At 47.3% G+C, this 18014-nt stretch overlaps 7 protein-coding genes across 7 annotated transcripts; 5 read left to right on the top strand and 2 right to left on the bottom strand.

Moving 5' to 3' along the window:
* Positions 1-1663: 1663 nt before the first annotated feature.
* On the bottom strand, positions 1664-3509 carry F9C07_2287579 (uncharacterized protein). The gene is made up of 5 exons (XM_071510914.1): positions 3045-3509; positions 2729-2992; positions 2459-2670; positions 2312-2391; positions 1664-2251 (listed from the first exon to the last, which is right to left on the bottom strand). The coding sequence occupies exons 1-5, from the start codon at positions 3213-3215 to the stop codon at positions 1851-1853; spliced, it is 1128 nt and encodes a 375-aa protein (XP_071367441.1). The 5' UTR covers positions 3216-3509; the 3' UTR covers positions 1664-1850.
* A 980-nt stretch (positions 3510-4489) lies between these two features.
* F9C07_1954274 (glutathione S-transferase) lies at positions 4490-6218 on the top strand. Its single transcript, XM_041295825.2, has 5 exons — positions 4490-5034; positions 5094-5116; positions 5202-5313; positions 5390-5573; positions 5674-6218. The coding sequence occupies exons 1-5, from the start codon at positions 4992-4994 to the stop codon at positions 6074-6076; spliced, it is 765 nt and encodes a 254-aa protein (XP_041151018.1). The 5' UTR covers positions 4490-4991; the 3' UTR covers positions 6077-6218.
* Positions 6219-7454: 1236 nt separating this feature from the next.
* F9C07_1954408 (uncharacterized protein) lies at positions 7455-9459 on the top strand. The gene has a single exon (XM_041287798.2). It carries the CDS (start codon positions 7983-7985, stop codon positions 9039-9041), a length of 1059 nt encoding a protein of 352 aa, XP_041151017.2. The 5' UTR covers positions 7455-7982; the 3' UTR covers positions 9042-9459.
* Positions 9460-9548: 89 nt separating this feature from the next.
* F9C07_13187 (putative porphobilinogen deaminase Hem3) lies at positions 9549-10610 on the top strand (the record flags this gene model as incomplete). The annotated part of the gene is made up of 2 exons (XM_041295824.1): positions 9549-9816; positions 9877-10610. 2 exons carry the CDS (start codon positions 9549-9551, stop codon positions 10608-10610), a joined length of 1002 nt encoding a protein of 333 aa, XP_041151016.1.
* Positions 10611-11945: 1335 nt separating this feature from the next.
* F9C07_13186 (putative endoplasmic reticulum-resident kdel protein) lies at positions 11946-13823 on the top strand (the record flags this gene model as incomplete). The annotated part of the gene is made up of 1 exon (XM_041287797.1): positions 11946-13823. The coding sequence occupies one exon, from the start codon at positions 11946-11948 to the stop codon at positions 13821-13823; it is 1878 nt and encodes a 625-aa protein (XP_041151015.1).
* A 166-nt stretch (positions 13824-13989) lies between these two features.
* On the bottom strand, positions 13990-14517 carry F9C07_13185 (uncharacterized protein; the record flags this gene model as incomplete). Its single annotated transcript, XM_041287792.2, has 3 exons — positions 13990-14148; positions 14270-14351; positions 14408-14517. The coding sequence occupies 3 exons, from the start codon at positions 14515-14517 to the stop codon at positions 13990-13992; spliced, it is 351 nt and encodes a 116-aa protein (XP_041151014.2).
* Positions 14518-16015: 1498 nt separating this feature from the next.
* Positions 16016-17490, top strand: F9C07_1954468 (uncharacterized protein). The gene is made up of 2 exons (XM_041295823.2): positions 16016-16695; positions 16756-17490. The coding sequence occupies exons 1-2, from the start codon at positions 16442-16444 to the stop codon at positions 17246-17248; spliced, it is 747 nt and encodes a 248-aa protein (XP_041151013.1). The 5' UTR covers positions 16016-16441; the 3' UTR covers positions 17249-17490.
* The last annotated feature ends 524 nt before the right edge of the window (positions 17491-18014 follow it).

An 18014-nucleotide genomic window follows, 5' to 3' on the forward strand; every position in this document is an offset into this window, starting at 1 on the left:
GTCTCCCCGCGAGTTTTGACTGGAGTAAAGGTAAAGGGACAGAGTGTTTGTGTTGTTGTTGGATTGACTGCAAGTGGAGAATCCGACTGACGACGAAGAGGAGAAAAGGTGGGACACGTGCCTCGTCATTGGTGGGCGCAACACGAGGCTGGAGATTAAATTACTTCCATGTTATTTTTAGAGTTATCGTACCGTATCCATTCGGGCCATAAAATACCCTCCCTATTCAGGTACCGGAGTATGGGGAAACCAAAACATTTCAAATACCATTATACTGTTCGACATATCTGGATGCAAAAAGAAAAAAAGCCAGAAGAACAACAAAAATATCTCGTATCATTCTTTCTTCTCGATTACATAGTAAGTCCCTCCGTACCTGAATTGAAAATACAACTGCTGACCATCGTATTCACAATGGGGCCGGTCAGGCAGAAATGATGCCTGAGCTTTAAGCTTGAGCGGCAACGATCGACGCCAAGGGATACCCGCTCAGCCTCAATCGCCAAGCATTCTTTCCATCAACAATGCTGTCCTCAAGGAATGTGCAGTCTCTCAATTTGGAATATTGTAGTGTGAAGAGGATAAGTTTAGAATGTTTCCTTCTTTAACCCACCTCTAACCGTTTCTCCGTGACCCCGGTGCCGATCGCAATATCTCCTCGGCATTTGTGTTCCAATTATATACTTCCATAGCCCTACGTAGTTACTTTGAGTACTCCGCATGAAGATGAGTCCACCGCCGTTACCCCTTTTGATACTAGGTTATAGTACATAGTGTCCTACCACTTTAGTACCATGAGCCGGCGATGAGCTGCGTATATGGTGCTGCAATGGGATTGTTTACCAACCTATCCTGAGTATCTAATATTGTAACACGGGACGATTCTTTCGTAACAGAAGTGCTCTATAGCATAGATGAGAACTCTTTACCTGATAGCATGAGTTTATGGCAACACATCATTAACGTAGTGCTACTAAATCTCTTGACCGTATCCAAACTGTAGATATTCTGTCCCTTTCTTCTTTTTTTAGGGGGTGGCTGTTTAAAGTCCTGCAATGGACTTGAAAGGCTCCCGGATAGATCGTGATAAAATATCCATAATGGCCATTAATTACTCCTAAGGCTCGATCATCGCTCCGCACAACACTAGCACATCGATATCAACGATCAAGGCTTAAAAGACTTTCTATGCGGATGTCGAATCAGAAGTACCTACTTGGTACCGCTCACCTCGTTGGGTATGCAGTAGGAAACACCCAAAAACTAAAAAGGTGGACTCGCATTAGGTAGATACTATATCTAAGTAGACTACAGGGGATTTTTGAATAATTGCCTTGCTTGTATTTTATTACTATAAGACAACATGTAATTTGCAGCACGTACCCTAATGTTGCCTCTCTGACATAGTCATAAATGATTTAAATTCATTCCAAATACGCAGCATTGAAGTCGCGTTACAGGTTACTATGGAATTGAAAATACAAAACTTTTCCTTACACACCCTGTTTAATTGACGTAACTCGGCCGGGAGGATGATGAATCTGTATTATCATTTGTAGGCGAAACAACATAGCAGGTTAACAGAATGAATATACATCGCGCGGATACACATGTATATTCATTGAGGCTCAGTTATACTTAGTCCTTAGCGATAATCAGTCACTGGCAAAACCATTAGTAAACCACCAACGCAATGAATCATATAAGTATCACATTTACTTCTCAACTAGTGGGTATCATATTACAAACTCGATAACTGTAATCTCACTATCTTCCTAGAACATAATATAACCTCCTTGGTCAAAATGATAGCCTGACACCCCAGGCGGTACCCCAGTGCTAAGACATTATCAAACATCAGCCCCTTTGGTGGATATATCCAACTCGGTATGAACCACAATCCCCGGTGAGCGACACTCATCGTGTTGGTGCGCGTTACCGCTGACCTTGATTGTGACCTGTGTCGTCGTTCGTGACCAACGATCCGCGGGCCCCGTGAGTTCAACCTGAGAGCCAGTATCGGCGTCCAAATCCCTGACTCCGTGGATTGGGTAGTGCTTGCCGCTATGAAGGCTAGAAAAACTGGAATCGGACCGAGAGCTGGCCCGGCCATGGATGACAAGGAAGGATCGGACAATCGACGCGAGTGATTGGCCCCCGCGGAGGAGGGCGCCGTAGCATGGGAGACAGGCGGCTATGATAGAACAGTTGGTCTCGATGATCATGAAGACAAGCTGTTTGGAGTGGATATCTGGGGAACACCATGCTAGTGTCAGATGTGTATTCTAGTATGGCGACAGGCTATACTTACGGACTACGGATAGGTCGGTAGCCTCTTTGGCTATAGAAGCATGGAGCAGAACCAGCCGAATAATAGCAGCAGCGCAACATCTGGGGTTTGCGTAGGTCCTTGTTAGTACATGTATAGAGCGACTCGGGGAAGGGGACGAGAGCTTACAGGGCACCTAGCACGTAGACGAGAATGAGATCCCACACCCTGTGGGGAGACATGGGTAGGAACCAAAGCATGGGGAGCGGAAACAGCAAGACGACGACATTTAATGCGATACTGGTGGCGGATTGCGCGAACTCCATTGCGACTTGATCGAATCTAAAGTGGCCCTTTCCAGTCCATGCTCTGCTGATCGGATCACCTTCTAAGAGAATCAGCTGCATTATGTTTGTTAGTTCATCTGGGATACGTATGCCGAATTTAAGAACAACTCACGAGGAAGAAGGTAATTCCCCAGCATCCAACTATGGTAATGGCAATGCATGTAGCGATCTGGAACTTGGGGATGGAAAATGTTCGTTTATAGAATAGCAAGATCGAGATCTTCACGGCAGATAGGCTAACTTGGAGGATGGCACTGCAGATGAAAACGCATTGGAATGATCTTTGGATCCCCGTCGTCACACTGATTTTGTATTTCGAGATACCAGTGATACTGCCAAAAATCCAAATAGTAAGGCTCAAAGCAAAAGTAAGAAGCTTGTGGAACGTTAGCTATAAGTTTTATTCCATTAGGCTTGAGGATACATGCCCACCCTGCCAAGATCCACCAGTCATCGGCTGCTAATTTTAACCGTCCTATTCGGCGTGCTTGGAACCGGAGAATAATCGACATTAGAGACAGTATTGGAACTATGGTTGACACAATGACGAGGGCAACAGAGACGACCGGCGTCACGTTGATGGACATTGCAGCGTCCATGGCTGGGGCCGTTGAAGAAAAGAAAGAGGGTCAGGGAGACAACATGTGGCCGAATGAGGGGATAAAAGAGTGATGAATTGAATCCAATCTCTGTGGCTTACTTTTTAAGAGGGGGGCTGAGAACCCAGGCTGTAACGTTATGCTCGGACATCTCCAGGGTTCTTTTCACTAAGATTGTGCAGAATGGAGGGTTGGGGCCAATTTTAGCAAGAAAAGACTTGGCCCTTGAGGGGCAGCAGAAGAACTGCCCAAATGAAAAAGAAAATGGCCCCCAATATGACATGCATGATCAAGACATGGAAGAGAAGAAAGTCAGCTGTATTCCACGTGGCATTGGAAATGTTATTCGAGGACACTAAACGAGGCGTTTGCATGGAGCTAATGCAACAAGGTTTTGTCTGACACCCACGCTTACCAGACTACTGAGCAGCGGTGTGAAGAGTGCCTTGAGCCATAATACCAGAATCGTGTACATAATTGTGGCATTACTTTTACAGACTTTACCTTTCCCATGTCTTTCGCTCCGTGGTGACCAAATTGATCAAACGTTGCTCTATACTGGCGAAACTAGAGCGATGGAGAACCTGCAGTCTCCCCAGTTGATATCTTGTTGATCATGGAATGCCGGTGGCTGCTTTACATGGATATCTGAGGTTTTAATGAAACCGAATTCGAGGGATTTCGGAGGATTCTGACCGCAGGTTTGAGGATCCCTCGATGGCCAGTTATGTGCTATCTAGGTATTATCTGAAGGGCTTTAACTGACCCGAGAGTAACCTTTCTGCTTTCAAATTTACTTTTCTCCTAGAGCTGAATGCAATTTTCATCTGATTTTACCTGTGACAAACTTAAGGTCGGATAGCGTGTCGAAAGTCCTCCAGCATAAATCGCATATACTCGCATCCAGCCTCGTGCCTTACCTTTTTCGCTGTAAGGGATAACACTATAGCTTAACTTCCCATACTAACTCCGTAGTACTCGCTCTCGAATGCGTTACTGATTCCAACATGCTTCGAAAGCATGCAGTCCTTGCTAATGCAATTCCTTCGCCATGAGGAGGCACCGGTCAAGTATTAACATTGCTCTACAGGTTGATCTACTTGTGCCAATCTTACGAGCCACAGCCGGCCCTTCTCTACCCTATTTCTGGATTCCTCAGAGGAAATAATTTACTGTGCTGCAGGGAATTCATGGGTAACCCTAGACAGAATCGTCAACTCCCTATCCCATGTTTTTGCCATCAATGGTTAATTCGATTGTTTGAACAATAGCCTTAGAATTATAGCAATGATGGGCATGATGCTGCAAAAACGGCGGCAGAGTCTTGTAGAGTGAGCCTGGTTGATAGGAGATGGAGATATTGATATCCGACTCTTTTATGGTCCGACCGGGGTGTTAGCACAGCAGATTGGCCATCGACCGCAAGGCCTGCCTGCAGTCGCCTTTAGGACTGTAATGGCCCCAAGAGATTATATGACGCCGTGGGTATAGCACTTAATACAAGGGGGATATACCAAACGAGACCATAAAGTGATGTACCGCCCCATGATTTCATTGATCGACCCACAACCCTTTGTTAATGGATGTGATGGTTTAGAGTAGGTGCATAAGCATTAACAAAGGATTCCATCCCGAGGATATTGCGGCGCAGCAGCCGCCTAGGGCGTGCCCCCAAAAAGCAAGATCAATCAGGAATATATTAAGGAAACGCCAGTCTTTCTTCCTATTTCTATTATATCCACCAAGAAACTCCCGTCTCCCATTCCCTGAGGCATTATGACCAAGCTCAATACCAAGCCAATTACCGTTTGGCTGACCCGTAAGCCGATTTGGATTTATGCTTCATGCACAGTATTACTGATTAATTTGTCCTGGCAGCTTCTGGCCCCAATCCATGGAAGGTACGAGCGCTGATCGACAGCACGGTGGATGCTGAAAGAAGATCAACGGGGCGGATTTGCTGACTTCATCCTGGTGGATCTTCAGGTTGTCCTCATTCTTGAGGAACTCCAGGTTCCCTACGTGATTGAATCCTTCAGGTTTAACGATGTCAAGCTCAAGCCCTACACCGATATCTGTCCTAACGGTCGAGTCCCAGGTATGTATCACACTAATCTAGACCAGTCTCGAATCGTTGAATTCTTTGGAATGGACATGCTAAGCGGAACAAATAGCGATCGTCGATCCCAACACTAACCTAACCCTCTGGGAATCTGGTGCCATTATCCAGTATCTGGAAGAGGTCTACGACACGGACAAGAAGCTAACCTATGAGTCGCTCAACGAAAGGCAGCTGCTGAACCAGTACCTTCATTTCCAGATGAGCGGGCAAGGGCCCTACTTCGGCCAGGCTGGATGGTATGACAGCCCCTTTTACTCTCTGTTTCCTCCCTTTCCCCAACTACCCCCAACCCAACATTCCACGGTGAAAAGATCATTCATATTCTAAAATAATCAGGTTCAACGTCCTCCATCACGAAAGAATCCCCTCCGCCATAGAGCGCTACAACGACCAAGTAAAGCGCTTCCTGGAGGTGTTAAACACCTGTCTTGAAGGCAAAGCCTGGCTCGTGGGCGATAAATGCACTTTTGCAGATTTGTCCTTTGTGCCCTGGAACTGTCGCCTTGACATGCTGCTGCAGACACCCCCGGGCGAGGACCCACTGGCCAAATACCCCAATGTGCAGGCCTGGCATCACCGTATGGTGGATCGACCTTCATGGAAACGCTGCATGGAGGTTCGAGATAAACTTATGGATGATCAGGGTTTAATGCCTAATGGGATGCCCAAGGGGATAAATAATATTCAAGAGTACGAGGCGGAGATTGCGCGGGAGGCTGCTGAGAAAGGGAAGGAGTAAATTGCAATAGGAGTGGTGATATATGTCAGTTTGTGAGATATACCCTACCAGCAAGTTTCGTTAAATCCGTACAAGATGAGAGATCGAATAGATATTTGTTCTTAATTTGATGGATCTACATTATTTTTCGAAGAAAATAATTAGCACAGAAAGTAGACCATGTGCCAATTCGCATGATATTACATCTAGACACAATTAATTTAGCACTTTAAAATGTTTAGGCTTAGGGTTACGTCCGTGCCCCAAGTTTGGGGGCCAAGAAATGGCTCCATGGATATTCTCCAATGCCCATCGATCGGTCCATGTACGTACTAAAATCTGACCGACCGAGAAAGACCGAACTCCTCCTTTTCTTCGCATCGACAGGAGAAGCAACAAGACAAGGCCCGTGCCCAATGTCACTCGGGAATCTACGAAGAGGGAGAGGGAGTGAAAGGAACCGCTATTTAGAGTACTGCCTTTCTTTGCTGTGTTCCATGGAATTTCCTGGCTTAGTTAGGGCTGTGGAGGATGAGGAGCAGTGGCTACCATTGTACGCGGGTTAAATCGAGTTATATACAAAAGTGGGTGGAGAGAGACTTCAGAAAGGCAGTTGATCGGTGATTCGTATTGTATTTATTGGTGCTTTTATTTGACGGTCTACGCATGTAAGATTCTTCAAAACGAGAACGAAAACGAAAACGAGAAGAAGGGAAGAAAAGACATGATGTAACGTTAGAGTGAGACACAATTTAGAATGATGACTGTATCGGTGGGTATCTACTCCTAGACTAATTAACATATGGGATAAGCAGCTAAGTATTAATGGAATAGACGAGTAAACTAATGCACAACTTGACCAGGCATCCATAGCTGCAGTGTGACTGGGGTTCCTAGGTACTTCTCCGATGGGCTGATAATTGGGGGCCGTCTGCCTTGTCTCTGTGACATGGGTTTAGGAAACAGTAGAATGGCAGCTGAATTTAAAACTGGTATGTAAGGAACAGGCATCTCGTCTCATCTCAGCCGGTGATATCCGTGGAGAAGTGACATTGTTGGCTGGCATCCCTGCCCTATATCCTAAAATGACATCCGACTGAATGCTTGATTTCCCCCCCATTTTTACGATGTCCATAACTGTCACATTGCAGAGTACAACATGCTTCAACTACATGTATTGTATGTGTACTTTGCTGTGCTTTAACTGTTTAGTATTGAGCGTGTTTCAATCTAACAGCGCTACAGAGCTAGTTATAATCACTTTCAGCCTTCAAAGATACGGTTGATCCATCAACAAGATATTCAATTGTTTTTGCGAAGCGATAAAGGCTCTAGCCTCGAGTCACTAGCGATAGTCAAGATATAATACGCTAGACCATTTCTCATCTGGCAGCATCTGCTGGTGGAGCACTGGTAGCAGCCCTATGCCTTGCGGGGCCTCTACAACCTACTACGGATGATTTGCAAAACTCAGATCACTGGTTATAATTCAAACATCTATATCGGAAAACAAGAAATACTGCACCTCTTGTCCTGGCAGCAAAAAGAATTTCTTTGAAACATTGTGCAGGGCTAGCTTTGCCAGAATGGAGATTCTTCAATTGTAAGGTTAGACGAAGGGTGATAATATTATAAATGTTATGTCGCTAATAAAGTGGAAAGTTGACATGGTTATTCTTATATAGATCCAAACCGTCCAGGCACGGGACCCGAATTTACAACTGGGAGATCAAACATCCGACAGACTATTTAAAAAATAACACTTGCAATGAGTGAATGTTGATCCAGTTCTCAAAATTGCAGGAACCAGTTTTTCAGAGCAACAATGCTCGGGGTGAGGACATTGGTGGTATAGTCATGGCGATCAAACTCGGAAAAGGCCTCCAAGGTACTCCAGGGACCTTGAGGTTGCGGCCGATAAGAGAGAATGACGCAGATGATAACTTCTTCTCCCTTTCCAAAATACATCCTCCCAATTATAACTTCGATTTTATTCAATATGTCTGCTATTATTGACCGGCTCCCATTGGAATTGCTTGAACTGGTTTGCGATGAACTAGATACGAGAGACTTGGCGTCGCTGGTTGGGACCTGCCGCGATACATACCACCGGACGATAAACCGCTTGGCGCAACGATATACGGAAATTCACTTGGACTTCTCGCAAGACAGCTTCAATCATATCCATGCGATTGCCAACAACAAGGTCATGCGACAGCAGGTCCATCGCCTGGTCGTGATGACGCCGGAGCCTTATCTCGGCCGAGACTTGCAATGGCAGCGAAGCGCAGCAGGCCACATACACAATCCGCTACAGATACCGGCCATTCAACGCTTTCGAGATGACCTCGTCGAAAGGCTTACGAATTGTCGTTCTTTTGTCATATCTCCCGTCAGAACCAAGTTCGTACCCGAAGAAGAGGACGTCAACGATAGTGAACACTTCAATCCCGACGATGCCGCTGGTATCTTGTTGGAAATAATTGCCGATGCGTCGCTACCCATGAAGCTATTCTGGTATGGCACTGGAGTTAATTATACATCAAATATCATGGATATTCGTCGATTACCAAAGAATCTCTTTACAAATCCCACTTTCAAGTCCGGGTGGGCGCAACTGGAAAATCTTCACCTGGACCACAAGCTTACGCCATACAATTATTCTTTTATTTTGAATATGATCCTCCATGCCCCTAATCTTCGCAAAATATACCTCAGTCTGGCACCACGAGATATGGCAATTGAGTTCTTCTCCCACCTTTCGCAATCTCCGTCTCTCCCTAGCTCACTGGAGAGGATTGCCTTGTGCTTCACGTCGGTACGAGCGGTTGACCTCATCACAATCCTCAGTCATTCTCGACAGACGCTTAAACGCCTCATTTTAGATGATATTGGGGGTCTATCATCGGACGGGTCCAAGCTGCATAATCAATTACAGGGTTGCTTCCCACGGCTGGAGACTATCGATTTCAACAAATGCCAATGACATTGGACGATGTATTCTTTTAGCGATGATTCAATATACCATACTTTTTGTTCTTTGATGTGTGTGTAGGTAGTTGATCAGAAGAACGCCCCGTTATATCACCATTTCCTATGCGGAAACTATGATCAACGTGTAATATATATTCGGTAATTTCACGACTTGAACTCAACGCTACCAAATTACCGACTTCATCGTCTTCACCTTCGCTCTAAACCATTCAGTATTGCATGACCACTTTTATTCGACGAATACCTACTACCTTTCACAAGAGACAACGAAAATTAGAAGCCCAAAGACGGTTCATTATTGGAGTCTATGACATTTGGGAAGCTCCGATAAGATAAGGGAAATTGGTTGTATTCGAAGTAGTGGGGCCCGGCAAACGGTGGGGGCGAAGCCCAGTCAACTTCATATAAGACTCTGGACCGCCCCAACCACGTTAAACAGTTCCTATAGCCCCTCTCTGTTGATTTCTCTCAGCGGTGCCTCGATTTGAACTGTATAACCATGGCCGAAAGCTCTTCTGTGGCTCAGCCACCTCTGAGAATCGGTACCCGACGGTCAAAGTTGGCTATTGTCCAAGCCGAGGGTATCCGTGATAGCCTGCAGAAAACTGCACCGAACCGGTCCTATGAGATTGAAACACTACACACCCTGGGTGATAAAGACAAGTCTACAGCCCTTTACAACTTCGGCGCAAAGAGTCTGTGGACCAGTGAGTTGGAGGAGAAGCTGACCTCTGGCCAATTGGACGTCATCGTGCACTGTCTTAAAGGTAAATCCGCTACTGTGCCCCCACTCAATGCCGATGAGCAATCTTATAACCATTGATTAGATATGCCAACCACGCTGCCCGAGTCGTGCGATCTCGCGGCAATTACTCTCCGCGATGATCCACGTGATGCGCTAGTTATCAAGGCCGGTCTGCCTTACACTAGCTTGCAGACACTCCCTGAAGGCGCAGTAGTTGGCACTTCGTCGGTGCGGCGCTCGGCGCAACTTCTCCGCCTCTACCCCCATCTGCGCTTTGCCAACCTGCGTGGCAATGTTGAGACCCGCTTGGCCAAAGTTGATAATCCAGAGAGTGAGTATACCTGCATGATAATGTCTGCCGCTGGCCTTGAGCGCATTGGCCTCAAGCATCGCATCAACCAATACATAGGCTCTAAGGACGGTGGCATTCTGCATGCAGTCGGCCAGGGAGCACTTGGCTTGGAAACTCGCAAGGGAGACAGCAGTACCCAAGAGTTGCTTAATAAGCTGGTTGATGAAAAGTCGACTCTCGCCTGTCTCGCGGAGCGGGCCCTTCTACGGACCCTTGAAGGTGGCTGTAGTGTCCCAATTGGCGTTGAGACGGAGTGGGTCGATCAATCGGAATATTTCCTGAGAATGCGCGCTATTGTGGTCAGTCTTGACGGGACCCAAAGCGTTCAAGACACTATTGATGCAACAGTGCGGACCAAGGATGAAGCGACAGTGTTTGGGAAAGAGCTGGCTACAAGACTTGTGACAGCGGGCGCAGATGCGATTCTGAAAGATATCAACACCAACCGACCGCCCAAGGACTGATGATTAGCGTTGTTGCTATGTAGTTTTGTATGAAAATACCCTCCACTCTGGGCATTCAGAAAATAAACGGCTTCGTTCACCTTCGATCTCCGTGACTTGGCCTGTGCTTGCCTTTCTACGGACTTGGAGCGGCTTTGTTTAGCGGTGGTATTCCACCTGGTATTAGGGTCACTCTATGGCTGCTATATTTTAAATAGCGGCTATTGTCCACTTCATTCCACTGCCAGGGTCATAATTTCGTCGGATAGTGGGTCGTGCAGCGATTCAGATGCAGGGACCAGAAAAGCACGTGACACGGACGAGGTTCCGGAAGACCGAATGTGAACTGCGATTCACCAGTAGTTACTTGAGTCCTGGCTGTTGTCGCATAAGCTAAATACCATGGAGCATGTTCATTTTGCCTAGCCGTGTTGCTGAGGACTACTCGATCTTCTAAAAACCGACAACAATGCAGATTCGGCTTTTTAAGGGACGGCGGACCGAGCCGGTAGGGAGACATGAATGGAATTGTTCCACGAGGGTAGCGAAGTCTCATCAACTAACTCGTGCTACAAATTTTAGATGCAGTGCAGAACCATGAAACCCGATTCGCTAGTCGGAACGCCACATATGTGAAGCTCAAAAGAATCCAAAGGGTCTCGAATCAACGGTCAGAATACTCCGAATTGGGCTCTGCCCTAAGTGTCTGGTCGTGGTAGGGTCTCGGTTAATACGAAGAATGACCCACGCTGGCCCACACCCTCACCGTCCATCGTTACCCTTATTGGATGGAATAATTCCGGATATTACAGGAGATCCTCACTATCTTGAGATAGTCCTGCGACCGCTGGATCCCCTTTTTCTCCTGAATTTAAGCACGTTGGGCTTGGGAAACCACCTCGTGCTGAGTTGCGCTTAAGGAAATACCAGACTTTGGTCGACTAAAGAATAGTTTTGATGGTAGTGGCCCTCTGAAGAAGGACTGATAACAATGCAAGTCTTCAAGTCGATACCCTCCAAGCAAGGCATTTTATGTAATTCCAATGCATGGACCACCACACCCTGATGGCTAGTTCGACCGGCGCCGGTTCTAACCAAGGCACTAAGTCGCATGAATCGAAAGACCAACAGGTCGCTCCTATTCTGCGTCCATAATTGGCCCCATCGTCGCAGGCCTTTATATTTCGCCGACTCCCCTCAGCCCAACGGATGTTGAGAGATTCAGGATGACCGTCCCTCGGCCAAATCCCGGGGGGTTTGAGGCTACAAGATTATGTCTGACCTCCTGTTGTCACATTTGATTTGAATTTCCGACAAGTGCCGCGTCCGATATTCAGGGGCAGCCATCCCCCCGCTATGATTTCGCTGCTACAGTCCCCGGTGCGGCGGTACGGCCTTCTGGCTGTCACGGCTATCATCCTCCTTGGCACATTATATCGTCTCTATTTCCACTCCAACCCCCTCCCACAAGTTATCCGACCAAGCGGTAGCAGCCCGGATAATAGCAATCCCAAGGGAAAAGAAAAGGAAACGGGACGATACGGCCATGACGACCCAGAAGCTGTTCCGCACCCGATCGACGGTTTAATCCGCAACGCAGAGCAAGAATGGGACCGCCTCCTCACGAAACAGGTATACAACCTCACCGACGCAGCAGCGCAATACCGACAGCGCCGCGGTCGCCACCCACCCCCAGGGTTCGACAAGTGGGTAGACCTCGCACAGCAAAAAGACGCGATTCTCATCGAAGACCTTTTCGACCAGCTCTACGATGACCTTAGTCCATACTGGGCCCTGGAGCCCAAGGTCATGCGGACACAGGCATCTGGTTGGGAGCCGCGTATCATGGTGCGTAACCACACACTCAGCTCCGCTGGCCACACAGGCGTGAACTGGCTAGAAGTCTGGATGGATCTCGTGTCCACCATCGCCGACTTTCTCCCGGACATAGATATCCCATTAAACGGCATGGATGAACCCCGCATCATCATCCCCTGGGAAACGCTCTCCGAGTACCGCGAGAAGGACCGCGCAAGCCAGAAACTGCTTGACCCTGCCACCGCCGTTGACCAGTACATGGCCCTGCCCGCCTACGACGAGGCGCATCCGAACGAACCCTTCAAACCGCCGTTCGACGGCCCCGACAGACCCTTCTGGGAGATCATGCGCGACGCCTGTCCCCCAGAAAGCCCGGGGCGAAATAGCAACATCCCACACATGGACTTCGCGAACCCGCCACCCGAGTTCTTCAATTACCGCAACTTTTCCAAGACAGGGTATATCGAGGACTTTGAGCGATCCAAGGACCCATGTTGGCGCGCAGAGCTGCAAGCCCTTCACGGCAGTTTTATCGAGCCGACATCCACATCCACCACGCACGAACTCGTCCCTCTATTCGGTGGCTCGAAGCTAACAGTCAACAACGAGATCCTCATCCCACCAGCCGTATACTGGGACGACGACCCACGATACTCAGGCGGATGGAAGAACCAAGGCGGCTCCTGGTCCGACAAAAAGGACATCGTGTACTGGCGCGGAATCGCCAGCGGCGGACGCAATCGTGTCGACACATGGACAGGCTACCAGCGCCACCGACTCGTCTCCATGCTCAACGGGACAGAAGTATCCTTGACAAACGGGTCCAAATCCGCCGGTATCAACTTCCGTCAACCGGACTACCAGTACTACAATATCTGGGCCGGCTTAGACGGTACCTTACCTGACTATCTAAACGAACACTGCGACCTCGGCTTCCTGGACCTATGCTGTTTTCCCCGCGAAGACGGCAAGCACTGTTCATACACCGACCCACATTACAAGATCGTGGAAGGCATGCCCATGAAGAAAATGTACCAGTTCAAGTATCTGCCCGACATCGACGGGAACTCGTTCAGTGGGCGTTATCGCGCGTTCTTGTTGTCGACTTCTTTGCCTATCAAGGCGACTGTATATAAGGAGTGGCATGATTCGAGGCTCATTCCGTGGGCACATTTTGTGCCTATGGATTCATTGTATATGGATATCTATGGCATTATTCAGTATTTTATTGGGTATAAGGGACGGAATGGACATGATGGACAGGCGGAGAAGATTGCACTGAATGGAAAGAGCTGGGCCGAAAAGGTGCTCAGACAGGAGGATATGCAGCTTTATGTGTATCGCTTGCTCTTGGAGTATGCCCGGTTGTGTGATGACAGGAGAGATAGTTTGGCGTTTGTGGGTGATTTATTATGAACAGATCATGATGGAAAGTTCACTTTGTAAAATAAAGCAATATAATGCAAGAAATTGTTAGCAAGACCAACCCACCATACCACTTGCTAGAAAACTCAGAAGAAAAAAGGAAAAGGCAGAAACAACGAAAAAAAAAGCCGCGCAACCCCCCCTAGTCTATGAGATGTCAGTGAAGTCTTGGTGACCGCCATGTCACTGTCAGCAAATTCTCACCGTTCATCACCAGGTCATCCTCCAGCACATCCTCCTCGTCCTCTTGCTGGTCCTGTGGCTGGGGCTCGGGCTGGGGTTGGGCCCGGGGCTGGGTGTTTTGGTGAAGATGGTTCTGTTTTCGATATCCAAATTAGTCACAATATATTCAATGCCGAAGACTACTAAAAACCCCAATGATCCGCCCCTGTAGAATTGTTAACTAGCTGTATAATGTATGGGAGCTCATAACATACCAAGGCCATGTGCCCGGCCATGTGCCCGGCCATGTGCCCGGCCATCAGCGGGCAATTGCGGTAGTTGTGCCCCCTTTCGCCACTGTAGTGGCACTTGTTCCTCGTTCTCTGCTTGATTGTTATATGCGTAAATCGAACAACGCATATCTAATACGCCGAGTCAAAACCAGCTTCTTGATGGCCCCGCGATGGCCACCACGACCACCCCTGCCTCCTCCCTGCGCCTGTACGTTTCTATTTGCGTCCATTTTTTGTTCAAAATCTGTACGAGTAGTATAAAAATGGAGGTTGGTAACTACAACAACTCCCAAGGGCCGTCATCTTAAGATCGACAGCAGGGTGCTGTATAGCCCATGCAACAACCTGTGCTTGTGTAGCACCTGTGTTACTGTGGGTTATTGTTACGCAGCTCCTGACAGGCTTGGATATGATTCTCGCGCTGTTGTTGTTGCGCTGTTGTTACTGATTATCCATCCATTTCTGATGATCCATAGGCTGTGTAGCACCTGCGTATCAGCCGTCGGCGCATGCCTTTTTCCTCGTGTGCAGTTCGGTACTGCAACTATCGTAAAATATCTTAAGCCTTGCAGTCCTCCGTCAGTGATGGCGACATATTGCCGCAATACCTGCGTCTTGCCAGATTTCGCAGTCCCAGGGTTCGCAAAGAGACGAACCCTGTTCGAACGCTACATCTGGCGATGATAGGGATCGAATGAGACGACGGCCTATAGAAGTGACACGAGAGAGCTGTTCGCTCTAGTCTCGTCATGTGTGATCAGTGGATTCTGTGTGCTTTTGGAATCCTGCAGCACTTTCCATTGCTGGGTTAAAGTCGTGGGAAATGCCGCAAGGCTATTCTGCCGACCGATTCCGACAACAGCAATGTGGTTTTGGTTGTCTTGCTCACTAGCTAAAAGAGCCTGAGGCGCTGTGAGATTCAATCCTATGTTGGTAATATTGAATTGAGTAAAGGACTCAGCAGGAGGACAGATTGTCCGGAAGAAAAGGAGCTGCCCCTGAGTAATTTAGGAGCCAGAATGTAAGTTCTAGCAGCTGAGTAGAGTCTTATCTCTCATCTCAGCTTGGGTTGCTGCAGCTTTCCAAGAACTGGAGTTCTAAAGAAAGGTTTTTGGGGGATTGTGGGTTATGTCTAGGAGTAAGAATCTACTAAAGCTTGGTTGGTAGTAATAATATAACCTACACTAGCTCTGGACCTAGGTGTGAATAGGTAGAGAGGGAAGGGCATGGGTCATAATTCGTTTGTTGTAAAGAAGCCCATGAATTCAACAAGGTGTGAATATATTCAAGAATGGCGCTGGATATGCAATAGCAGCAGTATTCCCCAGATTCATTCAACTATATGCGCCACCATTCCCATGATTAGAGAATATTGCACGTCTGCTATGCGGTCTATGTTGTGCAAAACGTGAAGCAGGAGGTAGCTCTTGGGTGTATAGTATGAGGGTATCACAAATTACAGTGCGTACAACGTATTAAGATCCATTAATATATTCTATTTCTACAGTCGATCGGTACCATCACTGTAGTTTAAAGTAAGGAACTGTGTAAGTTGTTTTTGGTTATACAGTATTAGAGATAAGATCATATTAGAGATTGCAACATTGACAGTCGAGTAATTGACTTTCTACCTCACAGCATACAAAGGGTGCTGGATACAACGCTAAACGAGCTCCCTTGTCACTGACTGCCCATGTCATACAGCTGTACACAGCCAACCGTAGGAAGCTTCACTATGCTAGCTAAATGAGATGACGAGGAATGACGTAGTGAAGTACGGGAGTAAGGGTAAGGTCCGATGGTACACCAGTTGAGGACATCTTATTCCCTATTACTTCACCAACACGTACTACTGATAGTAGACATATGACTAGGATTATAGCCAATCTTTATACTCTCCCCTCAACCTCTCCTGGTTTTATCACCAAGCTGCTTTAAGGTCTCTATTTTCTGTCTTCTCTAATGACCATGTGCACCAATAATGGGGCGTCTCGGAGGGTCGAGCTCCTGTCCGAAAGACTAATCGTGAAGTAGCCAGATGCTCTCCTGAGGGGCAATGAAGTCAACGATACTGTTGTAGAGGACTTCAAAGTTCGACGTGTTACATTTGACCCCGAAAGCTCAGATCAAGGAGCGTTGGCTTTTTTTACACCTATGCCCCTTGAAGTTCTGCGAATGTACCCAGTTCGTCCAGATCTCCTTCTCCCCGAAGAGCTGCCAAATCTCGACTTCAGAGATTATGACCCGCCGGCAGACGCACAAGCCGATGACAACGAGTACTGGAATACAGGCCTATGCACAGAGATGCTAGCTGAGTATTTCAAAAGCTACATTCTGGGAGGGTTTCCGAGACGGTTGCCCCCAAATACATGTAGCCTAGCTGATATGCGCCAGCTAAACTGGATAAGGTGAGTAGACTTACGCCTTTGGTACTTCAAATAAAAATACTCACTGACTCTGATATATAGTGTGCCTCATCCGTTCCTTCTAGGGGCTGGCCTTGACTGCTACTATCCGCGCAGTCGTAATTCCTGGTCAGCGGGTCCGATACTCGAGCCAAAATCATCTGGAGACCACGTATATTCGCATACTACGCTCGTAGTGACCCAGGACTGCGAAGGGAGCAATGATTCGATGCTATTCGGCGAGTTGGCACCAATCATATGTTCCATGTATAACAGGGCCCGCCAACCCCAGGTACCCAACGAAGATCAGGAGTCTATGTTCGATGCCCCGGGAAAGATCGCCCAGTACGACCTACAATTTCCCGAGGTTCACTTCCCAGTGATGCTTATATCTTTCGTCGACCCACAGCATGGTCGGATATTCTGCGGTTATATGAATGGGGGAGAGCTTATTATTCATCAGTCAAAACTGTACAGTTTCGAACGCAAGGAGAGTGCACCATTCGATCTTTTCGCTAGCTTTGCCTTAAGTCAACCAGCACATAGTACTACGTGAGACTGGTGGTTGCGAACGTTTCTTTGATTTGCTGCGCGGTTTTACATTATTTAATTTTTTGTTTCTAGGTTTCGAATGTTTGTTGTTGTATTTGAATTTGGTTGAAACTGCGTATAGGTGGTGGGCCTATGCAATTATGCGGAAAGATTAGGATCCTCAGAATATGTAAGTAGTGATGCTCTCTTAATATAAGTTTAGGATCGTCATCGGGGGACAGGGCATCTGCCTACCGCCTGCCTTCGGCGGCCCGCCAATCTAACTGCTAACTCTAGCTACTGTAACCCCTAAGTTAGGCAGTTGTACTCCTAAGCTGAGGCACAAGCACCCCTAAATTTGGACACCCGTAGCATATTATTGGATTTACTAGTCTAAGTTTTCATAGGATTAATGAATAACTAGTATTTCATAGCCTAAATTGAGTATCTTAACTCCCCTTATACTGAACACCTCACATAAAAAGTACGCGTTTTAGTATATAAAGTCCGAAATCGCTATATGCTGAGGCTGAATTCTGGCAGTCGAAGCTCTATTCTGACATAAGCCCTATGCCTGATTAGGTTAGTCGCCCCCCGATGACGCTCCAAAGTCTGTACCAGCCTCTCAATCTAAGCTGTATTAGGCTACGGGTATTGTCTGTGCTAACCGCCTTTGGTTAACCACGTACGAGCGGCTATGAAGACGCATTGCCTCAGCCCTAGGAGTCCATTTTTCTTTAGCTTCGCATTGGCTACATCGTTTGACATGTCGAAAATAGATCCAAGGTCCA

The sequence above is a fragment of the Aspergillus flavus genome, chromosome 8 (genome assembly GCF_009017415.1).
Source record: "Aspergillus flavus chromosome 8, complete sequence".
Classification (NCBI taxonomy): domain Eukaryota; kingdom Fungi; phylum Ascomycota; class Eurotiomycetes; order Eurotiales; family Aspergillaceae; genus Aspergillus; species Aspergillus flavus.

Bases quoted from the DNA above. Each gene is read 5' to 3' on its own strand.
- F9C07_2287579 (XM_071510914.1), bottom strand. From the start codon at position 3,215: ATGGACGCTGCAATGTCCATCAACGTGACGCCGGTCGTCTCTGTTGCC. The intron at 2,671-2,728 runs GTGAGTTGTTCT...AACATAATGCAG, and splicing joins GGGGAATTACCTTCTTCCTC to CTGATTCTCTTAGAAGGTGA. The intron at 2,392-2,458 runs GTAAGCTCTCGT...CGCAAACCCCAG, and splicing joins GTCTACGTGCTAGGTGCCCT to ATGTTGCGCTGCTGCTATTA.
- F9C07_1954274 (XM_041295825.2), top strand. From the start codon at position 4,992: ATGACCAAGCTCAATACCAAGCCAATTACCGTTTGGCTGACCC. The intron at 5,117-5,201 runs GTACGAGCGCTG...GTGGATCTTCAG, and splicing joins CTGGCCCCAATCCATGGAAG to GTTGTCCTCATTCTTGAGGA. The intron at 5,314-5,389 runs GTATGTATCACA...CGGAACAAATAG, and splicing joins TCCTAACGGTCGAGTCCCAG to CGATCGTCGATCCCAACACT.
- F9C07_1954408 (XM_041287798.2), top strand. From the start codon at position 7,983: ATGACGCAGATGATAACTTCTTCTCCCTTTCCAAAATACATCCTCCCA.
- F9C07_1954468 (XM_041295823.2), top strand. From the start codon at position 16,442: ATGCCCCTTGAAGTTCTGCGAATGTACCCAGTTCGTCCAGATCTCCTT. The intron at 16,696-16,755 runs GTGAGTAGACTT...TCTGATATATAG, and splicing joins CGCCAGCTAAACTGGATAAG to TGTGCCTCATCCGTTCCTTC.